Source organism: Thamnophis sirtalis, unplaced genomic scaffold, assembly GCF_051295495.1.
Source record: "Thamnophis sirtalis isolate CommonGarterSnake01/CBP01778 unplaced genomic scaffold, rThaSir2_p1.2 scaffold_5, whole genome shotgun sequence".
NCBI lineage: Eukaryota > Metazoa > Chordata > Lepidosauria > Squamata > Natricidae > Thamnophis > Thamnophis sirtalis.
The window spans coordinates 115,177,657-115,203,147 of NW_028261385.1; the positions used below are offsets into that span (position 1 = coordinate 115,177,657).

The window sequence follows — 25,491 nt, forward strand, 5'->3', positions numbered from 1 at the left end:
TCAGCATATCGCCCCCAACAATCCGGGTCCTCATTTCACCCACCTCGGAAGGATAGAAGGCTGAGTCAACCTTGAGCCTAGTGGGATTTGAACTGCCGAACTGCAGATAGCAGTCAGCTGAAGTGGCCTGCAGCACTGCACCCTAACCACTGCGCCACCTCGGCTCACATGCCCCAATCAGGTCTCTCTCCCCATCCAAGACGCCTCCCATCCACGCCCCTCCAGGTGCTGGTGAGAGTATCCTTGGTTCTCAGAAGAATATTATTTTGGCTACATATTCCCCCAGCTATCTCTACTCATTTGCAGTTGCAACCCTGAAGACACTCAAAGATGGATCCAGGGTTGACAGTATTTCTATTATTGTGTTCCATTAGTGACAGTTGAACCATAATAAGTTTTCAATTTCTAGGATATCAAATGTCCCCACTATAGTTGGAGGATGCACATTGTACATCTACCTCCCAGACCAAAACCCCTAGGAAGAAAAGTGACTCTGGACTCTTGTATATGCATCTTCCATCCAAAAGAACAGCTCTGAGGTCCAGATATGCAGAGCTGAAAATCAAATGGGGGAAAGCTGTCCATAATCCTACCACGCATCCTGTGCCTGTTAGGATCAATGTCACTGAATGCTCCTCTATGTGCCTCTGACACAGATGTGACCAAGTGTCCAGGAAACACAGTTCAATCAGAACTAGACATTTCAAAATCCAGAGCAAAATGTGGCATTTTATTTAACTTATTTTTATTTATACAATGTAAATTGACATAAAATACAAACAGATCAACATTAGAGGCTCATAGATTAAATTAAGTCAGATGCAGAGTCAAAAGAAAGGGAGGGAGGTTGAAAATTTGAGATTAAAAAATTAAATGTTTTTAATTGTTTTAGAATTGTACAAGCCCCAGAGACATTGGATTGAAATAGATGACTGTAAAAATAAAATAAATATCAATATTGTCTTTTGATAGTCAAAATGATCTTTCAGAATATCTCAAACTTGTAAAATCTCAGTGAAGGCATACAGCCAATCTAGTTTCCCAGTTCTTTACCTCATTTGCTTAAAGGAGGAAAGTAATTCAAAATAAGATAAATCTCCTTCCTTGACTTGAAGGAAAAGAGCTGAAGTTGTAAAGGGAGGAGGGGAGAGCCTGTTGAGATGCCCTGTCCCAATGCTGATGTCAGAGGCTGCCATGCATATACAAAAGGAAGACATAAAAGGGGGGAAAGGACCACCAGCTTGCACTGAGCCTGACCACTGGATGTGCCACTCTCCAGTCCTCTTGACAGACAAGTGAGTATTGCCTTCATTGCAGTCTGCCAGCTCTATGAATGTCTGCTTTTGAGAAAGGTGAGAATAAGGAAGGCAAAACAAAGCATGGCGTGCATGTTCTCAGTAGCCCATTCAAGTTACTGGAGGAAATGCTAAATAAAATCATCTTCCAGATCCATTTTCCCCACTGCATTGTCTAGTTTTTTAGGGTTTGTGTGTGTTTGTATTTTTTGTGTGCTTTATAAGCAAGTTCATTTAACTCTTACTAATTGTTTGCTATTGTATTCTACTAATGTAGTAATTTTCTGTTTTCCAATTCCATTGGTTTTTAAACAAATACTGGTAGTGGCATTCCTTATAAAGAACATTGTAGATGAAACAATTTCCAGTGTGCTTATTTCAGACACACAATCTGTCTGCCTTCAAAAGGCAACTTATTCAGTAAGTAATAAGTGTAGATCATATTATCCCAGCTTTCCAATTTGGAAACTAATGTTTAAAGAAACCAGCTTACCTCCAGCTTGCTAATGGACTCCACCATAAAACAGACTGGATCTCAAATTTCCATTCATTTTGCATCCTCTTAAAGGAGATAATGATTTACCTGCAGCCACTATAGGGGCTATTTATTTATTTAATTTAGATAATGATGCTCCAAAAAGATTTAAATAATTGTGAGATAATTTTGTAAGTTTTTCCTGACAGTAGAAATGTACTTTAATTTATATTATGCATTTCATTTTTATCTGTTTTTAATTACCATGAGATATAATATATATATATATAACAAATTTACAGTCATTTCTTCCTATTTCCTATTTGGAAAACAGTTACCTTTGCTTCTAAATGGGATGAATTAGTTCAAACAATAGGGAAATTTTTGCTTAATAAATATTTACATTTATGAATAGTGGGCAGTGATTAGCTCAGGAAAATATTAAACATGTAAATAATATTTCTTGTGCAAACAAAGAGAAGAACATGAGAAGGGATCAGTCAAATTACGAAAAATAAAATATTCAGTCTAGCTGTAGATGCCTTAGTGAGTGATCAAACACATTTCGATGTTTGATATAATAAAGACAGCAAGGGGTGGAGGGAGAGGCACAGCCAAAGATGACACTAGGCAAACAGCAAGATGCGTGGCTGGATGGGCATAGGCAAAACTGGTTGCTATTGAAAATGAAAAAAAACCTTTGAAATACAGGAAAAAAACAGGACTTGGACAAAATTATTCAACCAATCATTGACAAAATCAAACCCACTATTTATTACTACACCAACTTGGGTCCATAGGTAAATGGACAGGTGAGATATAGATTTGGTTTTGCATTTCAACATTGTAATACACAGGTTCAATTCAAACTACTTTAAGGATGAGACTGAACTTGAAAAAATATTTGATCATAGACTATAATAAGAAGCACAGGAATTATTGCTACTATTTTTTATACACAACAGGGTGAGAATAGCAGAAACAGTACATTTTTAGAGGATACTAAACCTGGCAAGTTTCATCTATGTATGTATCTTCAAAGGTTTCCAGGGAATAAAACTTTGAAATATTACCTCTTCACTTGTTTTAAAGCAGAAATAAAGAAAGGACTAATCACAACCCTTAAATGATCTAGCAAAGAACCAATTGAAAAGTTGCATTGAACACATGCAAAAACATGTTTCACTGCAACTTAAAAACAGGAAACAATTACTAAATTGTTTTAACTCTGACTTGTTTCTTGATTATGCCAATCTTGGCATGATAGATGCTGAAAGATGTTGAGTTATCCTGGGATGTGGTATCCTCTTGTTCTCTCACTGGGGTGTTATGGATTCTAAAGTAGACAGCATAGCTGGTTGACAAGCTTGGCGTCTTGTCATCATGAGATGGTTTGTGCTGGGAGACAAGCATGGCAGCCAGGAAGAGAGTACTCTTGAGGTTTCCAGAACTAAGAAATGAAGCCATGAGTTAAACCTCTGATCTTTTGCTCTATTGGCTGCCAGGCTGACATGGTTCCTTTATGCAGAACAAAAATATTTCCTTATGGATATAGTCCAGAAGGATGTCCAATGGTCTCATTCCCAGGGTGAAAGGTAAATTTCTATGGATGTTCATGTTAGATTAGATTAGATTAGATTAGATTAGATTTATTTGGCTTGTATGCCGCCCTATTCCCGGAAGACTCAGGGCGGCTAACAATAAAAAGGGGAGGGGGTACAAAAATAAAAATAGAAAACAGCAATTTAAAATTCAACAACAGTCGTAACCTCGGATGGGGCTGGATAATTCAACAGCCCCAGGCCTGCTGGAACAGCCAGGTCTTAGTTGCTTTGCGGAAGGCCGGAAGGGTAGTAAGGGTCCGGATCTCAACAGGGAGATCGTTCCATAGGGCCGGAGCAGCCACAGAGAAGGCCCTCCCCCGGGGAGTCACCAGCCGACATTGGCCGGCAGATGGAATTCGGAGGAAGCCTAGTCTGTGGGATCTGATAGGTCTTTGGGAGGTGACTGGCAGGAGGCGGTCTCTCAAGTAACCAGGTCCGATACCATGTTGGTCTTTGTGAAAGAACCACTAAGAAACCTCAAGGTCAAAAGGACACAAACTCAATCTGTGAGTTGCTCACAAACTGATTAGCAGATTCAAGAAACTGCCTGGTAGCACAGCTGATAGAAAAATGGGTATGCTGACCATGGAAATGGCAACAATGGGCTGCTGGTACAGCAGATGGGGAGGCCTCTGGTGTGCTGGACCAGACAGGCTAGCACAAGACTATAAAGGTAAGTCCTAGGAACTGATAAAAGGAGAATTAGAAGAACACATCTCTTTAAATTCAAAAGCATCAGTGAATCTTTGTCCCTATTCAGTGAGATTGCTTGTAATAAGTAAAAGATTACCAATCTGAATCTAGGGTGGAGTGGAGTGCAATAAAGTGTGCTTTTATTATCTGTTTTTTCCCTAAAGCTTTATATGAAAATCATCTTCAAAAGCTCATTTTCAGCAAAAAGGGGGTGAAAGTTTTAAAAAATCTACCCCTGTTTTATTTCTAAAAATTCCACACCTGAGTGTAAAGGTTAGATTGGCTCTAAGGAACCACAAAGTAAATTCAGATCGAAATACAATAATTTAAGATTAATATTTAGAATATGATTCTAAAAAGAAACAAGCCAAAGCAGAAAAAGCAACTTACTTAAGCAATCAAAACAATGGACCATGTTTTTTATATCAATTTGATGGCAATTTTGGTGGCAAACACATTTGAATACCAAGATGTAATTTTTCAGGAAGTATTTTTTTTCTTGAAATTCAACATTCAAACTTGTTTTGCTGTTATAGAATTTTGCAATGACTCTGTACTTTACTAAAACTTTCTTTTTAGGAATGCTTTTCTTGTATGAGGCCAGTAATATACTTTTTGCTCCCTGTCGCTATAGGTCACCTATTTTTTTTTTCTTTGTTTAAAATCAGATATCAAAGTGCTTTGAAGAGTGGGGGAAAGAACCTGAAAGGAATGAGACTGCTAGTTATTTGCCTTCTGCTGCTGGCCTTTATACCTGAGACTAAATGCCGAATCCTTGAACGATTCATGGAGATCAGGAGTAAGTTCCCACAGCCGGATGATTGCATGGATAGAACTATTTTTCATGAGCAAAATGTCCAGCATATATACAAACCTGAATATGGGCTGAAGGTAGAATCTGGAATAGTACCCAACGGATGTTGGGTTTGTCTCATTTCCCTCTCAAGATCTTCTGAATGGAATGTATGGCAAACTGCATTTCGCAGCAAAAATCTAGACAACCAATAGATAGCATAAACAATTAGATTTGATCCAGATCTAGTGGTTGTCCAGATTTTTGCCACCTACATATGCCTAATATGTGTTACTCTGGACATCTTGCTATGCATTACCTGCAAAAAAATGTTTTTCACTTAATCTAGACTAATCTGTTCCAGACTCTGGAAATCAACCACAGATGTTCCCTAGAGTCTTCTTTTGCAACTCTCAAAAAATTTATTCATTTCATTTCATTTCATTTTAATTTATTTGTATGCCGCCCTTTTCCCTGAAAGGGACTCAGGGCGGCTCACAACTCAAAGGGAGGGGGGGGGAAAAAAACAAAGTTACAAAAAACATAGAAACCATACATAGTTAAAAAAAACACAACAATCATACCATTCGAAGTGGGGCAGCGAGTTTTTAGCCCTAGGCCTGTCGGAACAGCCAGGTTTTAAGGGCTATGCGGAAGGCCTGGAGGGTGGTGAGGGTACGAATCTCCACGGGGAGTTCGTTCCAGAGGGTCGGAGCAGCCACAGAGAAGGCCCTCCTCCAGGTAGTCGCCAGTCGACATTGGCCGGCTGATGGAATTTGGAGGAGGCGTAGTCTGTGGGATCTAATTCCTGAAATCTAATAGCAAAACCCTTAAATATGTTGAAGACACTTTCCAGGCATTTTAAAAACATCTATCTCCCTTCTCCCCACCACCTTTCTCCCTCTAATTAATTTTTACTTCTTTTATTAATTCAAAGCCTTAAAAATTATGCTGCCACCATTGTTTTTGTAAAGTTGTTGCCACATCACCTGACAGTCTCAAGTGCTGGGGAACAAAATAGAGAAAATTATTGTCTCTGGTGGGAAAAGAACATTGTCCACCCTTGCCCTACACCACAGTGTTTTTAAACTTTACAAGACCAAAACAACCAAACAGAATATTATAAACATATCTCTCTCATGTGTTTTTTCATCATTTACCTCAGTGGTGGATCCCAGGCGGTATGGCTCAGTACAGTCGTACCAGTGGTAGCCAGGAATAGTGGCCACCGTACCGGTACGGTGGCTCATTTGGCACACCCACCCACCCACGTTCCTTACCTGTTTTTGAAACAACTGGGCCAATTGTGCATGCACACACAGCGTGCGGCGCCTGCATGACCTTTGCCGAGCAACTGGGTGTCGCAGGATGGTGGCGTGTCCATGCATGGGCAGCACGAGTACCCAACGAGGATGCCCGGCCACGTGCGCAGCATACTGGTTGCGACAGGAGCTGGAACCCACCACTGATTTACCTCCATTCTGCAACAGCAGTTGTGCATACATATAATATTATTTTCTGCAGAATTACATTCAGGCAACTAATGTTCTCAAAATATGCTATGCTCTGATCCATTGATTAATTCCTCTCTTAATTCACACACTTTGATGTTCCAAATACAGCAACACTAGCTAGCAAATGCAACTTTGGAAATAAACATTTTTAATCCTAATCTCTTTCTTGTCAAATTGTTGCTTAGTGTCCAAGCTGACCTGTGTAAAGTTTCCTGAACAGAAGATCCTATTGGGATTCATTTCCAGACAGGCAAAAGACAGGCTAGAGATTAGAAAGATGAAGCTCATTTGTGCAAACAGTGAACATGTGCATGAAACCATTCCCTCTCCCCTCCACCACTGGTAGTGGTCCACAGAGCCAGAAAGGTTGGGGACCACTGCATTAGAGTACAGTATCTAGATGCAAATATGGATACATTCATTTTTTAAAGCTGCTGCTCTTTCCATCCTGAAGTCTAGTGGTGAATCACTCAGCTTGGCCTTTTTCACAGACAATTGAGACCATTGTTTCCCAGAGTGATTTGTATTGACCCCCAAGAGTTGATGGAACTATCCATTAGAGCTGGTCCTCAACTTACCACCATTCACTTAGTGACAGTTCAAAGTTACAATAGCTTTGGAAAAATGATTTATAACCTGTCTTTACAACTTGTGATTTACAACAGACCATCGCAGAGCCTGCAGTCATGTGATCGCAATTCAGGTACTTGGCTTACAATTACAAATGATTGCAATGTCTGCAATCATGTGATCATGATATTGACCTTCCCAGCTGGTTTCCAACAAAAATATCATTTGAGGAGGCTGGATTCATTTAATGACCATGTGATTCACTTAACAACCATTGTGATTTATTTAACAAACATGGTAAAATGGTTATAAGTCACATGTTAACCCATTGCAACAGAAATTCTGGTCCCAATTGAGGTCATGTTGAGAACTACCTGTACTGTTCTTATTATTTCTAGTACTATTAGATAAACTAGTATTTATTACCTTCATTTCATGCAATAAATGTTGGGGGATTGATGAACAATCTAAAACTTCATGGGAGGATCAATGAGCTTAAGAGTTTGGGGATTCCTGGTATAGACCAACTTTTTAAAATCAAAGTTCTAAAGTCTAGTAAATGGCTAATACTATTTCTAGTGACTGTTTAAAATATAGTTCACCACACACTACCCTGTTTCCTGAAAATAAGACCTCCCCAGATAATAAGCCCAATCGGGCTTTTGAGCGCATATGCTAAAATAAGCCCCCCAAAAAAATAAGCCCTCCCCAAAAATATTGCAACACAGCAGCAGCCATGAGGTGACCACGCTTAGAGCCAAGGTGGCGCAGTGGTTAAATGCAGCACTGCAGGCTACTGCTAGATCAGCAGGTCAGCGGTTCAAATCTCACCGGCTCAGGGTTGACTCAGCCTTCCATCCTTCCGAGGTGGGTAAAATGAGGACTCAGATTGTTGGGGGCAATATGCTGACTCTCTGTAAACCGCTTAGAGAGGCCTGAAAGGCCTATGAAGCGGTATATAAGTCTACTGCTATTGCTATGCTCACCAGCTCCTGCACCTCAATAATAATAAGACCTCCCCAAAAATAAGACCAAGTGATTATTCTAGGGGGTCAAGAAAATAAGACACTGTCTTATTTTCAGGGAAACACAATAGTAAAATTATGCAAATGATATACACTTGAAAAAACAAGTGTGAAGAGCATCTGGCATCAAAATAGAAAATGAGGAATTGTTTCTCCGAATTTTTTTTTCTCCAGACATGACAATGGCTGCATTTTAACACTGCATAATAATCTCAAACAAATATACAGTTCACACTCATGGCTAACAAATGCCCATATTTTTAAGTCTTTCTTTTTGTCAATTATGATGACTATTATTACATACAATAACCATCTTTATACAGGTTATTTTATGAGACTGATCTGATAGAAATAGTCCCACCCACCTACCAAAACTGAAACGTTTTTCATAATACTGTAACACTAATACTAATACTAATAATGAGTGCCTCCATGTTTTACAATATGTTAGGAACAATACAGCTGTTTCAGCACACTTTCCCTTTCCACTGAATTCTCACTGTCTTCTGGGTTTTGCCTGGCAGATCCGGATATTGATCCTTCCTGGTACACTGGGCGAGGGATCCGACCTGTGGGGCGGTTTGGCAGACGACGAGCAGCTGCAGAAAATGTCCAGAAGTCTGGCAACAGGCATCTTCAAGCTTGTTTCCCTGTAGAAGAAAGCAGTGAATCTCTGCAAGATGAATGAAGCTGCATAAATATTTTAATACAATGGTAATATATATTGCACATGTGCACAGATATCCATCTTCATCTTCTATCCTTTCTAAACCTTAATAAATATGTTGGATCTTGCTTCAATCTTTATTATTGTTATTGTACAAATCAAATAGAATGTCTTTTGGCTAAATAATTTCATTAGATCATATTTTTCACAAATACATTTGTGTTATTACAAGGCATACAATTCATTTTTGGATTACTGTACTTATACCAAGTAGTGAAAGTCCTCAATGAACAAATATTGTTGTAAATATTTTTATTTATTTACTTTGCATAGCTACATTTTGCATTTTTATCCTTCCTCTTCCATTCTAATATGTCATCTTATCTATTAAAATATAAGACTCACCTTCAAGGAGTTTATAGCGCAAAATACATTTTATTCTATTATACACAATTATACAACTTTAATTCTTGAAGTTACTGGAAATAATAATAAGTGGACATGGCAGTAGCTGGAGACATCAAAATAGAAGAGAAAAAATAAGAGAAAATCACAAAACACAAAGACCTGCAAGGTGAAGTAGAACAACTATGGCAAAAGAAACCAAAGATAATACCAATAGTAATAGGTGCCTTGGGTGCAATTCCAAATCATCTCGAATACCACTTGAACACCACTAGCACTGAGAAAATCACAGTCAATAGCAAAAGGCAGCTGTATTTGGAACAGCTTACTTCCTGCAACAATACCTTTATAAAATAATCAAACAACATCTTTCTATCTCAGGCCCTTGGGAAGGATTTAATAGGTGGATAAAAATGCCAAATTCAATCTAAAATCTAGGCAACTAACCATAATAATAATAATAATTCATTCTTGTACTAAAAACGAGTAGAATAATTCATTATCATAGAACTGGACAACACTAGTAGGAAAAAAAATTAACATTCTTAAAAGATAATTCAATTCAATTCAACCTTTATTGTCAGTGCACAACATGTTGATTGATATCCAGCCCCGCTTAGATGGAATGGATGATGTGGAATTTTAATTGTATTTTCTATTCTTAAATTTTAAATGTTCTTTGTCTTCTTGTGAGCCGCCCAGAGTCCCTATGGGAGTAAGCGGCATACAAATTTTATTAAACTCGAAACTCGAAACGTGTATAATGAGATTGGCTGAGCCTCCCTTATTGCATCCTCTCCTAACATAAATACCTATCAATAATTCACAGTGAAAGAAAGAAAATCCCTAAACCAATAAATCATACTAACAACACACAATCCTCTATACATATATGTCAGTAGTGGGTTTCCAAATTTTTTACTACCGGTGTGCACACATGACGCTTCTGCGCATGTGCAGAAATGTCCAGGCGGGTGCATGGAGGCAACCAGAAGCAGCCCACCTCTGATTTATGCGGGTAACATTATATTATAATATATTGCACCAATATGAACACGTTGCGCCACCCCTGCAAGTCTATCCTACTACATACTTATGATGTTACATTGCATTCAGAAGCCTGACAGTCCAAGGATAAAAGCTGTTCTTCAGCCTGTTCCTATGATTGGCTATGCTTCTATATCTCCTACCCGATGGTAGGAGAGTAAAGAAAGGCTGACCAGGGTGTGAGTCGTCCCGGAGGATTTTCCTCACTTTTTTAAGCCAGTGAATCCTAGCAATTTCATCTAGTGATGTCAGGGGACAGCCCATGATGTTTTGTGCTGTGCTCATCACCCTCTGTAATGTCTTTCTATCTGCGGTTGTCAAGCCAGCATACTATATCGTAATGCAATAAGTGAGGACGCTTTCTATTGTGGACTGGTAAAAGGAGGTCATCTGTTGTTATTCCACCTTGTTCTTCTGCAAGACCCTGAGGAAGCAGAGTCTCTGTTGGGCCTTCCTGGCCACCTGGGTTGTGTTGTTTCCCCAGGTGAGATCTTAGCTAAGATGAATTCCCAGGAATTTGTTTTTTTATTTTATATAAAGTTTTTACTTTTTTCATTTTCATAACAAATAACCACATGTGTACTATTACATAGCCAATGTCATATTGTTAAATGTTTACATCGCTGATAACGGATAAGAGCCTGTGGCCTAATGGCTAAGATGTCTGCCTAGTATGTAATATAGCCCAGGTTCAAATCCTAGTAAGGGTATGGCTAGCTGATGAGAGCTAAATAGCTTGAAATAGATCTATACTAGTCTCCCTTTATTTATTTATCAGCACAAATACAACAAAACATATATATATATATGTTTTGTAGTTCTGTCTTTATAATCTCAATAATTTCCCATTGTAAATATATTTCATGTTCCCTCTCCATTTTTCCATATCTTGACTTAGCTTACCCTTAATTGTCTTTAAATAACAATCCATACTGTTCAATGTTCATTACAATTCCATTAATCTACTATATAAAACAACAAGCGGTACACATCTCACTTTGTTCATCCTCTTAGGAGTTCTATGTGTGTCCATATTTCATATATTTTAACCTATACTTAATTGCTTTTTCATTGTCATATTCAATCAAGTAGTAGCTCAGTTTAATTATCATGTATAAAAGTGAATCACATACCTCTACTTTACATTCTCAACATAACAGTTTCATATTTGTCTGTATTCCATATATTTTAACCTTTATTTAATTATCTTTCCATTATCATATTCAATCAGTTAGCAACTCAGTTTTATTATCCTATATAGGAGTAAACTACATATCTCAGTTTAATATTTCCCATATAACAATTTCTAATTGTCTGATTTTTTCCTAGTAAGTCTTTTGTCCCACTTCTCTATTCCTGTCTTCTCCCTTTTCTTTATTTTGACATGTCCACCCTCTTCAATTTTCCCCAAGCCACTGTCAAACCCAGTGAAATCTTTTATATTTCCCTTTGTTGGGGCATAACCTCCCTCTTCAGTTTTCCCTATGCCACTGTCAAACTCAGTGAGATCTTTTATCTGCTTTTTATTTCCTTTTGTTGGGACACATCCCCCTTTTCAATTTTCCCTATACCACTGTCAAACCCAATGAAGTTTTTGTCTGCTTTTTATTTTCTACCATTTCTACCCCTTCATTATCCCACCCCTCTTCTTCCTTCACTTCTTCCTTTACTTCCTGCTTCTCAATATCTAACTTCAAAATTCTATTTAGACTTGATTTCAATGATTTATGCATATTTCTTTATAATTTCACATAGTTCTTCAAATTCCCACCTTTTCATAATGTCCAGTTCGAAAATTACAGTTAGTTATACAGTTCTTATTTCAGAATTCTAGTCCACCTTAAATTTAGCTAGTTCAGCTGATGTGGAGAGGAAATGAGGCGGGAGCCATCTTGATCCTTTGTTCTTCCTTCAGCAAAAAAAAATGAAAACATTTCTCCCCACCCCCTTGTTACCTTAATGTCCAGTTCCAAAATTACAGTTAGTTATACATTTCTTATTTCAGAGTTCTGGTCCACTTTAAATTTAGCGAATTCAGCTAATGTAAAGAGGAAGAGAATCAGGAGCCATCTTGATCTTTTGTTCTCCCTTTGACAAAAAAAAGCTTCGTATTGTCCCAGTTCTTGATTTTATTATTTTTCCCCTTGTTACCTTCCACCTCTCATTGGTTATAGTTGCTCAAAATATATTAATTGAAACAAACTCAAATACAGCAAATCTCCAGTATGTTTCTCTTCGCTTCCTGCTTTTCCAAATTCTGATTTATAGCAGGTTAGGTTATCAGTGAGAAAATGGTGCTTTTTCTTGACCCCCCCCCCTTGTTATATTCCACCTCTCATTAATTGGATTTGGTTAAGATATGTTAGTTGGAAGAAACTCGAATGAAGCAAATCTCCTCAGTATGTTTTGGTTTCTGTTTCACCCTCCTAGTCTCTTTTAAAAACGCAAACTTTTCAAATCCAAATTTAAAGTTTGTGTTTGAATGGGTTTGTCACTTTTCTGCTTTCTCATTTCTGGATTCCTAGGAATTTGAAGGAGGGGACTCTCTCCACACAACCTCCCTCAATGTAAAGTGGGGCAGGTTCTTCTCTCTTCTTCTGGAAGTCCAGCATCATCTCCTTTGTCTTGCTTATGTTCAGTGCAGGTTGATTACTGAGCACCATGTGAATAATTTTTGAATCTCCCCCCTGAATGCTGCTTCGTCTCCACCTGTAATGAGGCCCAATACGGTAGTATCATCTGCAAACTTGATAATCACAGTGCATGGGTCAAAAGATATACAATCGTATGTGTACAATGAGTACAGGTATGGACTGAGAACACAGTCCTGAGGAGAGACAGTGATGAGCTTCAGGGGGGAAGATATGAAAGGCGCAGCCCTCACTGTTTGTGGTTGGTCTATTAGAAAGTCTTTAATCCAGTCATAGAAGAAAGAGGGAAAATTCAAGTCAGTCAGTTTTTCGATAAGAATGCTCTGCAGAATGGTGTTAAAGGGCAAGCTTCAGTCTATAAAAAACATTCTAACATAGTTTCCATACAAGATAACCGCAACTTTGAACTGCCAGTGGCAGTGAATGTAAAATATTATACAAAATTAGGTGTCACATATTCAAAGCAAATGGAAATAGTTTTGGATCAAAGAAAAGAAAAAGACTGCCAAACTGATTTAAATTAAGACTGGAATTGTGCTATCACAAATAAGAGCCTATCTTTTGTGCACATTCACTTAATGTCAGCCAGCCTGCTGCTTGCTGCCATGGAAATGGATAGAAGAGTTAGTGGAGAAATTTTCATTGCAGGTTTGCAACTACAGTCTGGGCTTTGCATATCTCTCCAAAGTCATTTCTTCTAGCTTTGGTATACAACAGCCAGAGACTATGCGCTTAAATCAAAGACTTTCTCAAAACATTTCTCTGGTTGATTGGCTACCAGGGGTGGGGTGGGGTGTTGGGCTCTATAGTTTGTTTCAATTTACTGCTTTGCTCGCTTTTGCCTCAGATCTTGCCTGAAACTTGTTGCATTCAGTTCTCTCCTAATAGCAATAGCAATAGCACTTAGACTTACACTAAGACTGTACAGCTTTACAGTGCTCTACAGTCCTCTCTAAGCAGTTTACAGAGTCAGCATATTGTCCCCAACAATTTGGGTCCTCATTTTACCAACCTCGGAAGGATGGAAGGCTGAGTCAACCATGAGCCTGGTGCGTTTTGAACTGCCAAATTGCACCCAGCCAGCAGTCAGCAGAAGTAGCCTGCAATACTGCACTCTAACCACTGCGCCACTGATGCTCAATTAAAAATATATTTTCCCTGAATCTATGGAGCCAAGGGTTTTCTTTCCTAGGAACTGAACGGAGGCAGTCCTGACATTTAAGCTCCTGGATACTTGGTACTGTACTCACAGCAGTACAGTACTCTCCTGATGGTCAGGCAGATCTATATGGAAAATAATCTGTTTGTCAGAAATTGAACCTAGACATACAAACTGAAACAATTGAATCTGCAAACTGGAAACAAAAAACGCTGAAATAAAATGTACATTATATACTCTGATTCACAAATGCCAAACAAAATCCTGATTGTCACATTTTCAACTACAAAATCTTCTAGATTCATTTCAAACGCTGTGCTATGAATTCTATTAGTCCATTCTGGAACTGAGAAATTTGATAGTTAAATGAAAACCAATTCTGCTGAAAGTGAAATTTCCAAGATGAATCTGCTTTTTAAGGAATTGCTAAACCACTTCTTCATGATTATTCAGTCAGATTGTACATTTTTTCTAGATTGGGCTTCTGCTTGTTAATTCCCATGAGGATGTAGACAAACTTCAAATGATATTTTAACTCTTCCCCTGGTACCAAATTATAAAAGTGAAATTTAGAGCCTGGTCATTATCGTGCTTGTAACATCTCAGTTTATGTCATCAAAGAGCTCCTGGCCATTCAAACTGACATTAAAAATCTTGAGAGAGAAAATTGAAAAGTCTATCACTTTCTTTAGCACCACTTTCCAGACAGAAATAATATAACTTTAGAGCAGTGGTTCCCAAACTAGGCAACTTTAAGATTTGTGGACTTCAACTCCCAGCTCTGCTGGCTGGAGAATTCTGGGAGTTGAAGTCCACAAGTCTTAAAGTTGCCAAGTTTGGGAACCACTGCTTTAGAGCAATAGCATATGCCTTTCTCCAATAGTGGGGATTAGAAATTGATGAGTGTCTAGTAAAAAGAGTAGAGTATGCTTTCCCTTGTCCTGTTGCTGTATATATTGTATTTAGGCAGCTTTTTTCCCAGAATCACTGCTAATAACAGGATGATTCATCCAGATAATTACTTTCCCACAGAAAACCCCAAAACCAAACTATAACAATGCACTTGAAAGTTATGAAGAGTTGAACACAAGACAATTTTGGGAAATGTTATTTAAAAAATAAAGCTTTCATCATAATGTCTTTCAAAATTATGAGAACCTTTCTAAGGAGGCATTGACTACCACAAAAATGTTTAAATAGTCGAGCAGTCAAGATAGTTTCATTTATCTAAGAAATCAATCTCCATACTTAAGTACAAAACAAATTTGCTGATCAAATTTCTAGACTGTAATTCACATTTTTAATAGAAATAAGGAATTTTATCTATAAATTGCTATAAATAAGGAGATCACTTATGATTCTGCCCTGGACAAATTGAAAAGATCAGCTGAGTAAAATCCACTAGAGCCCAAATTCTTATAACAAGCACATATTTCTCTCTTGCTGTTTCCACGTTCTACTCCATTCTGCCAATTCCAAGGGTACTCTCTGCCAAATGCTTCCAAGTGTTTCAAAAGGCAACACTGTACTTTAATGGACTGCGTTTGTGAGTTCTTTTTCACTATCATTTGACTTTTGTCTGCATGCATGTCTGAACATATCAAAGGTACATTTAAACAAATTCTCCTTGGAGCTTATGAATATGTTCTCCAAATAAAATGTATGTATACATATATGTACGTATGTTTGTTCCTCAATTTTTCAGAATACCAGGATTTTTTGCCATTCTAAATACTGTGAAATGTAACCAACACATAAAGAAAACATACATAAGGAGGGCCAGGGCAAAACAGAACATTGTGCTGGAGAAGGTGGAACAGAGTGAATTTCTGTCTCAAGGCAAAGTGCACAGGACTGAGCCTCAGCAAACTATTTTGGCACTTGAAGGAAAAAGCCTTGCTTCTCCCATCCCAGAATCTAAATATGTAGTAATAACAAATTCAATAACAACTTGTTGTCCTTCCATAACCCTGCCAAAAAACAACTTCCTGCTTTACTTTAGGCTTGGAGCCTTCCCAGGGACAACTAGACAGCCTTCCATGTATGCTGGTATGGAGATATTTCTAGTATGACTTAGGACAGTGTTTCTCAACTTTGGCAACTTGAAGATGTCTGGATTTCAACTCCCAGAATTCCCCAGCCAGCATTTGTTGGCTGGGGAATTCTGGGAGTTGAAGTCCATTTTCATTTCATTTTTTCATTTTTTCATTTTAATGACATTTATAGGCCGCCCTTTTCCCTGAGGGGACTCAGGGCGGCTTACAATAAATAGGAAGGGGGTGCAAGACAAAACACAAGAAAAAAAAATTGTGAATAAAAAAAAATTAACCAGTAAAACACAACATTCATTCAGCATTCGGGTGGGGCGAGGTTAGGGTCTTATCCCCAGGCCTGACGGGATAGCCAGATCTTGAGGGCTGTGCGGAAGGTCTGGACGGTGGTGAGGGTGCGAATCTCCATGGGGAGATCGTTCCAAAGCGTCGGAGCTGCAACTGAGAAGGCTCTCCTCCGCGTAGTCGCCAGTCGGCACTGACTGGCGGATGGAATTCGGAGGAGGCCTACTCTATGTGATCTGATGGGACGGAGGGAGGTAATTGGCAGAAGGCGGTCTCTCAAATAGCCAGATCCACTACCATGGAGCGCTTTGTGGGTGGTAAGTAGGACCTTGAAGTGCACCCGGAGATCAACAGGTAGCCAGCGCAGCTCACGGAGGATCGGTGTTATGTGGGCGAACCGTGGTGCGCCCACGATCACTCGCGCGGCCGCATTCTGGACTAGCTGAAGTCGCCGGATGCTCTTCAAGGGCAGCCCCATGTAGAGCACATTGCAGTATTCCAGCCTGGAGATCACAAGGGCTCGAGTGACTGTTGTGAGGGCCTCCCGATTCAGGTAGGGCCGCAACTGGCGTACCAGGCGAACCTGGGCAAATGCCCCCCTGGTCACAGCTGACAAATGATGGTCAAAAGTCAGCTGTGGGTCCAGGAGGACTCCCAAGTTGCGAACCCTGTCTGAGCCTGAGTGATGGAACGTTGGCCAAATTGTTGGGAGGAAAACACAACAGCCACTCGGTCTTGTCTGGGTTGAGTACCAGTTTGTTAGCTCTCATCCAGTCCTTAACGGCCTCAAGACCCCGGTTCATCACGTCCACCGCTTCATTGAGTTGGCACGGGGCGGACAGATACAACTGTGTATCGTCCGTGTATTGATGGTATTTTATCCCATGCCTCCGAATGATCTCACCCAGCGGTTTCATGTATATGTTGAATAGTAGGGGGGATAAGACCGAACCCTGCGGCACCCCATAAGTTAGGGGCCTCGGGGACGATCTCTGCCCCCCCACCAACACCGACTGTGACCTGTCCGAGAGGTAGGAGGAGAACCACTGCAAAACAGTGCCTCCCACTCCCACCTCCCGCAGTCGTCGCAGAAGGATACCATGGTCGATGGTATCGAAAGCCGCTGAGAGGTCAAGGAGAACCAGGATGGACGCATGGCCTCCATCTCTGGCTCTCCAGAGATCATCGGTCAATGCGACCAAAGCGGTTTCTGTGCTGTAACCGGGCCTGAAGCCGGACTGGAAAGATGTCCAGACATCTTTAAGTTGCCAAGGTTGAGAAACACTGACTTAGGAGAACTCTCTTTGCATTCCTATAACACTGCTCAAGTTTTTTTTCTTCTTATTTACTTTGATAATCTATACTGCATCTTGATAAAAGAGTTATTGGATAGACTTGCCAGTTATTTCGAATATAATGCTACAAACAGGAGCATAATATAGCAAAACAAATTCAATAAAACATATAAAGAAATGTTTTCCTAAATTGCAGGAATGAAAAGAAGGACTAGGGATGACATGATAATGGTCTTTCAATATTTGAGGGGCTGTCACATTGAAGTGGGGAGGGGTCAACCTATTCTCCACAGCACTTGAGGGCGGGACAAGAAGTAACAGATGGAAACTTATCAAGGAGAGATCCAACCTGAAATGGTATAAGGTCTCCTGCTTGAGCATGAGTTGGACTAGAAGTCCTCCAAGGATCCTCCCAACTCTGTTATTCTGTTATTATTCTAATGAAGGTCTTATTACCATCATTAAACACTACAATCCCAGAATTGCAGGTTTGGCAAGTTTTCTGGCAGCATTTAATGTGATGAAAAGTTGTTTCTTACAGATATTCCAGTTTGGAGGCTGGACACTTTCCCTTGCCCTTCATGAACTTGTAGAGGAGAAGGGAAAACAGAATTTTCCTTTGGGGTTTTTTATTTGCTTTTAAAACATATATTTTATGGATATAATATAAGTTCTTTTTTAAAATATGTTTTAATTTTAAACATAAAGACAAAACAAGACATAAATTAAAACAAAGGAACAACAAAAAAAGAAAATAAAAAAAATCCATCATACAGCAGTTCCATATCAGTATGTCTTTACATTTGGTGTTTTTCACCCCTGAACATTCACATCTTACATTCGTGGTCCCTTTGTTCTTTACTTTTTTTGGCTATATTATTCCATATTTATTTATTCTTGACTGTTTATATCAGAATATCACTTTACATATATTGTACATTATATACTTGCTATCATTTAGCTACTCTATCTTAACATATCTTAACTATATCTTATCTAATCACTATATCTTAACACTTCTACAACTGCTGTTTTGTATTTCCCTACTTCTTGTTTCTGTCCTCTAACCATTTATACCATTTATTCCATATTAGATAATATTCCAACTCCTCCTTTCCTTGTATTTCTTTTGTCAGTTTGTCCATCTCCACACACTTTAAAAATTTTCTTATCACTTCATCTTCCTTTGGTACTACATTGTTTTTCCAATTTTGGGCATACATTATTCTGGCTGTGGTTGTGATATGAAGAATTAGGTATTGTATTTCTCTACTGTAATTTTTTATACTCATAACCAATAGAAACAGTTCCGGTTTCCAACATATATATATATATATAATTTCCTATTATTTCTTCAAGCCACTTTTTAATTTTGGTCCAGTATTTTTTCGCCATCTCGCATGTCCACCATAGTTGATAATACATCCCATATGATTTTCTTGCCTCTTAGCGCCCCCCCGTGACCCCCCCTTGCCTCTAAGTCATGCCACCACCCCTGAGGGGGTAGTACCGCCCACTTTGGGAACCATTGGTGTAGAGTGTGCATAGGCACACACAAAAATACATTAGGTACTATATATACTGTATGTGTATCAGTGGTGGGTTTCGAAATTTTTTACTACCGGTTCTGTTAGTGTGGCCTATTGTGTGGGACTGGCTTGGTGGTCATGTGACCAGGTGGGAGTGGCTTGGCAGTCATGTGACTGCATGGGTGTGGCCAATGTAACCATCCATTTGCCAATTTAGCAGTCCATTAAACAATACACAGCAGCCCCCTTTCCTATTCTTTTTAATACTGCATGAAGTTTTTACTCTAGGTTTTTTTTATTAGGGGGGAGAGGTTGGCAATGCATGGGGATTTCTGGAAATTTCTCCTCTGTGTTAGAGGCACCAAAATAACCAAGATGATATAAGTTCTCCTGCTGGAGCAGGGGGTTGGACTAGATGACCTCTGTGGTTCCTTCCAGCTCTGGATTGATGTGCTATTTCAAAGCATCCTCTGAAGCTGCATCTAGTGCCAGGTTTGTGGTCCTTCTTTCCTTTCCTTTTTCTCTCCCTCCCTCCCTCTCTCCCTCCCTCTATCCATCCATCCATCCATCCATCCATCCATGGTCCTAGCACGCCTCCCTGAAACCTCCTGGGAGCAAGACAGGGTGCGGGGAGACTCCTGGAAGGGATGGGGGAAAGTAAGGCAGCGAGCCCGATGGGGATGATGGAGGTGGGGGTGCAGCAAGCTCTGGGGTGGGGGACTAGCATGACTTACCTGTAGGCAGGAGGCAGCTGAGTTGGGGCGCAGGGCAGGCACCATGTGGGAACTGGGAAGGCAGCTTAGGCAGGCAAGCTGCCTGGGAGGTGAGGAGTGACTGGGTGGGGCAGGTGGGTGGGGTGAGCAACCAGGGACCGGTTCAGAGGCATGACCAGCCCTACCAGTTCGGCAACCCACCAGGCCCAATTTCTACCAGTTTCTACCCTTCTACCCACCTCTGATGTGTGTACACACACACACACACACACACACACACACACACACACACACACACATACAAAAAGATCTCTTCTAAAGGACACACAAACAACCTCACTTAATGAGCTTGGAAAAACACACCCAGAGTCCACTTTCTGCCATACATTTAACTATAATTTCTGAACATTAAAACATTACACACACTTTCAGATTTACTTCTCTAGCCTGCACATGACCATTAGAGCCAAGAGATGTCATTGGCATTGCCATGGAACTCTGGGCAATGAAGGGGGTGTCAGTCGGCAGTGGGTAACCAAAAGCACATGGCTGGGGACTACACAGCCACCCGCCCCCTCAACTTAATGAAGCCGATATCCTTGCCATACTGGCAGAAGCACCGGCAACACATCTTGAGGCAGTAGTTGCCCTCCATGCTGGTTGGAGGACATGTGGTGGTAAGAGGAAGAGAGGATGGGTGAATCAGACCCAGACACTTCCTAGCTCCCTTCATCCAAGAAGCACCAACCTCGCACTCTCCCCTCTCTGCTGGCAGCTGCCCCCTTCTCCCTGTCCCTTCCCACTGGTGGACAATCCCATGTTTCCTACCACTGCTGCTCCAGAAGGCAGGGGACGGCTGGGAGGCCAGGCACTTCCACAACCTGATCAGCCGGGCAGGTGGGAGAGGGCCAGCTGGTGGAAGGTCGATCTGGGTAGCGCAAACTTGCAGCCCCTGGCTGCTCCCTTCTGCTGGCAGCCATGGCCCACCAGAGAATCCAGGGAGGGATAATAAGCGGGCTGGGGAAGGGGGCTGAGCAGCAGCAGCTCAGCTTGGCTTGCCTTCCTCTTGGCCATCAGCTACGTCAGGAAGAGAAAGACAGGCAGCGATCAAGGGACATGGCCAGCCAGGAAAGCCGAACCTCTGCACAGCCCAGAGCTGCCAGTAGGGGGTGGGTGAGGCAGGGACTGCAGGGTGCGCTTGGCTTTAATTTCTCAGCCCTTTCTTTCTAAAACTGCCCAAAAGATGGAGGGGAGGAAGACCCCCACTTTGCCCCTGTACATGTGAGAAAGCAACTTATTAGGCGAGTGGCGAAGGTAGGTGAAGGCAGGCAAGCAAGCGAGGAGCTGGAGAGCAGCTGGGCCGTGAGCACTGTGTGGTCTGGCTGAGCGACAAAGGCAGGCAAGCAGGCAAGGAGCAGAGAGCATCTGGGCCACAGGTGCCTATGATGCAGCACCTGTGACCTGGTTGGTCTCCACTCCTCACCCACTTGCCTGCCTTCACTGCTCGCCCGCTTGCCTGCCTTCATTGCTCCAGGAACTGAGGAGTTTCCTGATAATGAGAACTATTAGCCAATGGAACAGCTTGCCTCTTAGAGATCTCCATTACTGGAGGGTTTTTAAGACAAGATTGGATAATCATTTGTTTGGGATGATATAAGGACTTCTGCCTTGGGCAGGGGGTTGGACTAGAAAACCTCTAAGATCCCTTTCCGCCCTATGATTCTATGCATCCTTGATTACACATGTAAAGACTGCCAACTCAGCCTGTGCCCTTGGATACCCCTAATATCTTTGGTGATATCAACAGTAAAATTTAAAGACAGAGAGACTGCTCTCCATTCCATAAATTGGCAATATTATTTGAGTGGGAGTCAACTAAGGAAGCAATGCTCTATATTACATTGTGTGCATAGTAAAGAAGCCTAAAGAAGGAAGGCAGGACTGCTGTGGCTGTTTCCCACATATATTCATCAATTTTTATCTTTTTGGAAAATTTGACATCTTTCAGAATAAGACTATATATATTGCTTTGCTTGTCCTTTGCCTGAGAACTTCAATTCAGGTTAACCTTTATGGAGACTTTTGAGATTCTCAACTGCTATTGTGAACATTCCAACATGCCCTCAGAATGTCCTGTTTCACAGTGTCAATGGAGGCATTTTCCCAAAGTCAAAAACATGGAATTACCTATTTCATCCAACCCAAACCATGGTTAAAGCAAACGTACCTACCCGCCCAAACAAAAATAAACAGACACAGGTCCTTTTATCATATAGTGCAAAAAGTGTTTTACTTTTTTACCTCTTCAGTGATGTAGATGGAGAAACAATGGTTAGTTGTATCACAGATTTTAAATTTAATTGCAGCAAGAATTCCCTTGAATCAATCTCAAGCAGAATATCCCCCTCTTTCTCTTGAAGCACTAAAATCTCTTTCCTTATGATTTAATGGACACATCATTTAGTATCATAAATATTAAGATACGTTTATTTAACTTTGATCTTAACCTCAATTCATATAGTTTCATGTGTTAATTCGTTCAATTAGTTTATATTTCTGAAGTTTTCTTTTGTAGGCTTCATTAATAATTCTCTGAATATAGGGAACAAGGAATGACAAAATAAGTTTACTTATTGTTCCTGGCACTGCTTTCTCTCCCTACTTATAGGCCATCTCAAAGAGCTTTCCTGCTAGTTTCTATCACTGTCTTACATCTGTGATTTTACTCTTTATTTCCTCAGACTTTACTGACACTTTGAATTGCTTTTATTTTTATTATTCTAAGCACTTCATTGTTAAGGCCATCTCTTTACACAGGAGATAAGAATGCCTCCTCCTATTACCTCCTTTCATCTTCCCACTGACAGCAGGTGTAGGGAAGGGTACATGGAGATAAGCCATGCACTGGTTCACTGTGTACTGTGTTGGTTGTATCACTGGGTGTCACTCTGCTTCCACAATTTTAACAATAGAGACTGTTTCATTTTGTGAGCTGGATTTGCATATGGTTGTTATGGAAACATCCAGGTAAAATACAGATAGCTATGAGTGCTGGAATAATTTTCAAACTATATTTGTTCATTCTTGCGCCAATCTCTGCTTGGGGCTGACATTTTATAGTACAGAAGTCAACCTTCCCTAACCAAGTGTCCTATATTGATTGTTTACCAAGTTGTGTCAACTCTTAGCAACCCCACTGATACATTTTCTCCATGGCAATCTATCTGGTCTTTCCAATCTTCCAGTGGTGCACCCATTAATACTGTAACTGAATGCAATTGCTTTACTGCTTGTCTTTCTCTTCTCTTTCCTTCCCCCTTCCCAGCATCAGAGCCTTCTCCAGAGAATTATCTTCGCATAAGGTGTCTGAAGTAGATAATTAGAATGTGATCATTTGTGTTTGGAATGACATCTCTGCGCTGATTTTCTTCAGTGATCCCTTTGTTTGTTTTCTTGGCTGTCATTGCATTCTTAAGAATTTCCTCCAATGACAAAATTTGAAATTATCAATATTTTTTTCTATTTTGCTTCTTCAAAATCCAACTTTTGCTTCCATAAAGTGTTACAGGGAATCCCATGGCTTGCACAATTCTGATCTTTGTAAGTATAAACATAATAAGGGATTTGAATGGCTTTTCCAGGCCTTCAGGTCTACTCTACCAAGTGCTAGTTTATGATGTATTTCTTGACTGGTGGTTCCTTTACTTGATCCTAAAAGACAGTGTCCTGTGTATGCATGAGTGTGTGTGTGTGTGTGTGTTTGTGTGTGTGTGTGTGTGTGTGTGTCCGTCCATAAATGTATAAGACCACATCTAACAAAATGAAATTCAATGTAGAAAAAAGTAAGGTTTTACATTCTGAGCAAGAAAAACCAAATGTACAAGTACAGATTAGGTGAAATATGGCTCAATAGCAGTAACTGTGAGAGGAATCATGGAATCCTAGTGGACAATCACATAAATAAGTGCCGGCAATGTACGGCAACAACAACAAAAAACCAATGCAATCCTAGGGTGCATTAACAAAGGGATAGAATCAAGATCCTGTGATGTATTAGTACCACTTTATAAAACCTTAGTAAGACCACACTTAGAATACTGCATCCAGTTTTGGTCACCATATTATAAAAAGATGTTCCTCCTTCAGATGTTGAGACTCTGGAAAGAATGTAGAGAAGAGTAACAAAGTTGATTAGGAGGCTGGAGGCTAAAGCATATGAATAATAGTTGCGGATATTGGGTATGTCTAGTCTAGTGAAAAAAAGGAAGGGGTGACATGATAGCAGTGTTTCAATAATCGAGGGACTGCCACAAGGAGTAGGGGATCAATCTACTTTCCAAAGCACAAGATAAGAAACAATGTATGGAAACTAATCAAGGAGAGAAGCAACATAGAATTAAGGAGAAACCTCCTAACAGTGAAAACAATTAACTAGTGGAACAGCTTGCCTCCAGAAAGTATGTGTGCGCCATCACTGGAGGTTTTTAAAAAGAGACTGGACAGCCACTTGCCTGGAATGGTACAGGGTCTCCTGCTTGAATAGGGGGTTGGATTAGAAGATCCTTAAGGTTGCTTCCAACTCGTTGTTATTCTTCATGTGTGTGTATCCTGTGATCTTCAATAGTTCTTATAACTAGAAGACTGCATGACTGGAGAGAAAAAAATTATAAAATCCTGATGTGGGCCTATCCCAGAGAAAACAGCTTCTTTATACAACACCCACTATATACCACCCACTTCATGGCTTAAAGAAGAGAGTTGTATCCATCTCTAGGCCAACATAGAAAAGGGAAAACTAAACTTTGATATAACTGAGTCCTGATTTTTCCAAAAGTTACAAATCCTAATAATCACTGTTTCCCAGAATATATTTCAAATACATGTTAATTGCAATAACTGCAATAGGATTGTAAACAGGAAGCTAAGAAATAGCTGCTACCTAAAGCCACACTATGAGGTTTCGGAGCAAGGTTTCAGCCAGAAATTTTCAAAACTGTAGTTTAGTGTCAGACAGCCTAATTCTCCTGATGTTTTGTTAGAAGTGAATCCCGTTGATTTTCAAAAAACCTACTAACATACTGTGTTTTTAAAGGGCACTGGTGATTATCACTAGTTGAGGGATCCTAATAATGTATATGTGGCCTTCCCCAAAGCATTCAGATGGCTGAGATTAGTGATAATCAAGTGAAAAGAACAAGCAAAGATTGAGCATCTGACAAAATGCAAGAAACAGACAACACACAGCTAATTTATTTCTTATCAGTTCCATGTGCAGTATGTAAAAGTATCACCTTTGAGTATCCTACAGGATAGAGAAGGTAGGGGTTTTCTTTTTCTGAAAATAGCAAGTCTACATGTCTTAATAGTATTTTGCACCCTGTTGCCTTTTACTTTCCTTGTGACGGTTTGTCCATTGCCCTGTCGCAGCAGAGAGATGAAAGAGCTGTCACCCAGTCACACCTCTCTACTCACTTCCTTGATAACCATATTGGTGGCTAGGCTGCCTGAGAGGATGTTTCTTATTTTACCAAGGCATCCCTGGTTGTCTGTCATCTGGAAGCAGTGGGTCAGCTGTCCTGGGGACCCAACTTATGAGTCAAAAGCTTTACACCAATAAAGTTTGATGTAAAAGAATTTACAGCTGATCTTGGGGAAGGCATGAAAGAGCTGTAAAGAAGGGACTTGAACAAGTGAGTAAAGCTTGAGAAGTTGAACGAAGC

General features: G+C 40.2%; 1 protein-coding gene across 1 annotated transcript; it reads left to right on the plus strand.

Annotated features, from left to right (window-relative positions):
- The first annotated feature begins 1,120 nt into the window (after positions 1 to 1,120).
- Positions 1,121 to 9,012, plus strand: LOC148045587 (prolactin-releasing peptide-like). Its single transcript, XM_087715148.1, has 3 exons — positions 1,121 to 1,295; positions 4,736 to 4,866; positions 8,494 to 9,012. Exons 1-3 carry the CDS (start codon positions 1,174 to 1,176, stop codon positions 8,655 to 8,657), a joined length of 417 nt encoding a protein of 138 aa, XP_087571274.1. The 5' UTR covers positions 1,121 to 1,173; the 3' UTR covers positions 8,658 to 9,012.
- Positions 9,013 to 25,491: the final 16,479 nt, after the last annotated feature.

Excerpts from the sequence above, each read along its gene's own strand:
- LOC148045587 (XM_087715148.1), top strand. The coding sequence starts at position 1,174 with ATGCTGATGTCAGAGGCTGCCATGCATATACAAAAGGAAGACATAAAA. Across the intron at positions 1,296-4,735 it reads CCAGTCCTCTTGACAGACAA|ATATCAAAGTGCTTTGAAGA; the intron begins GTGAGTATTGCC and ends GTTTAAAATCAG. Across the intron at positions 4,867-8,493 it reads ACGATTCATGGAGATCAGGA|ATCCGGATATTGATCCTTCC; the intron begins GTAAGTTCCCAC and ends TTTGCCTGGCAG.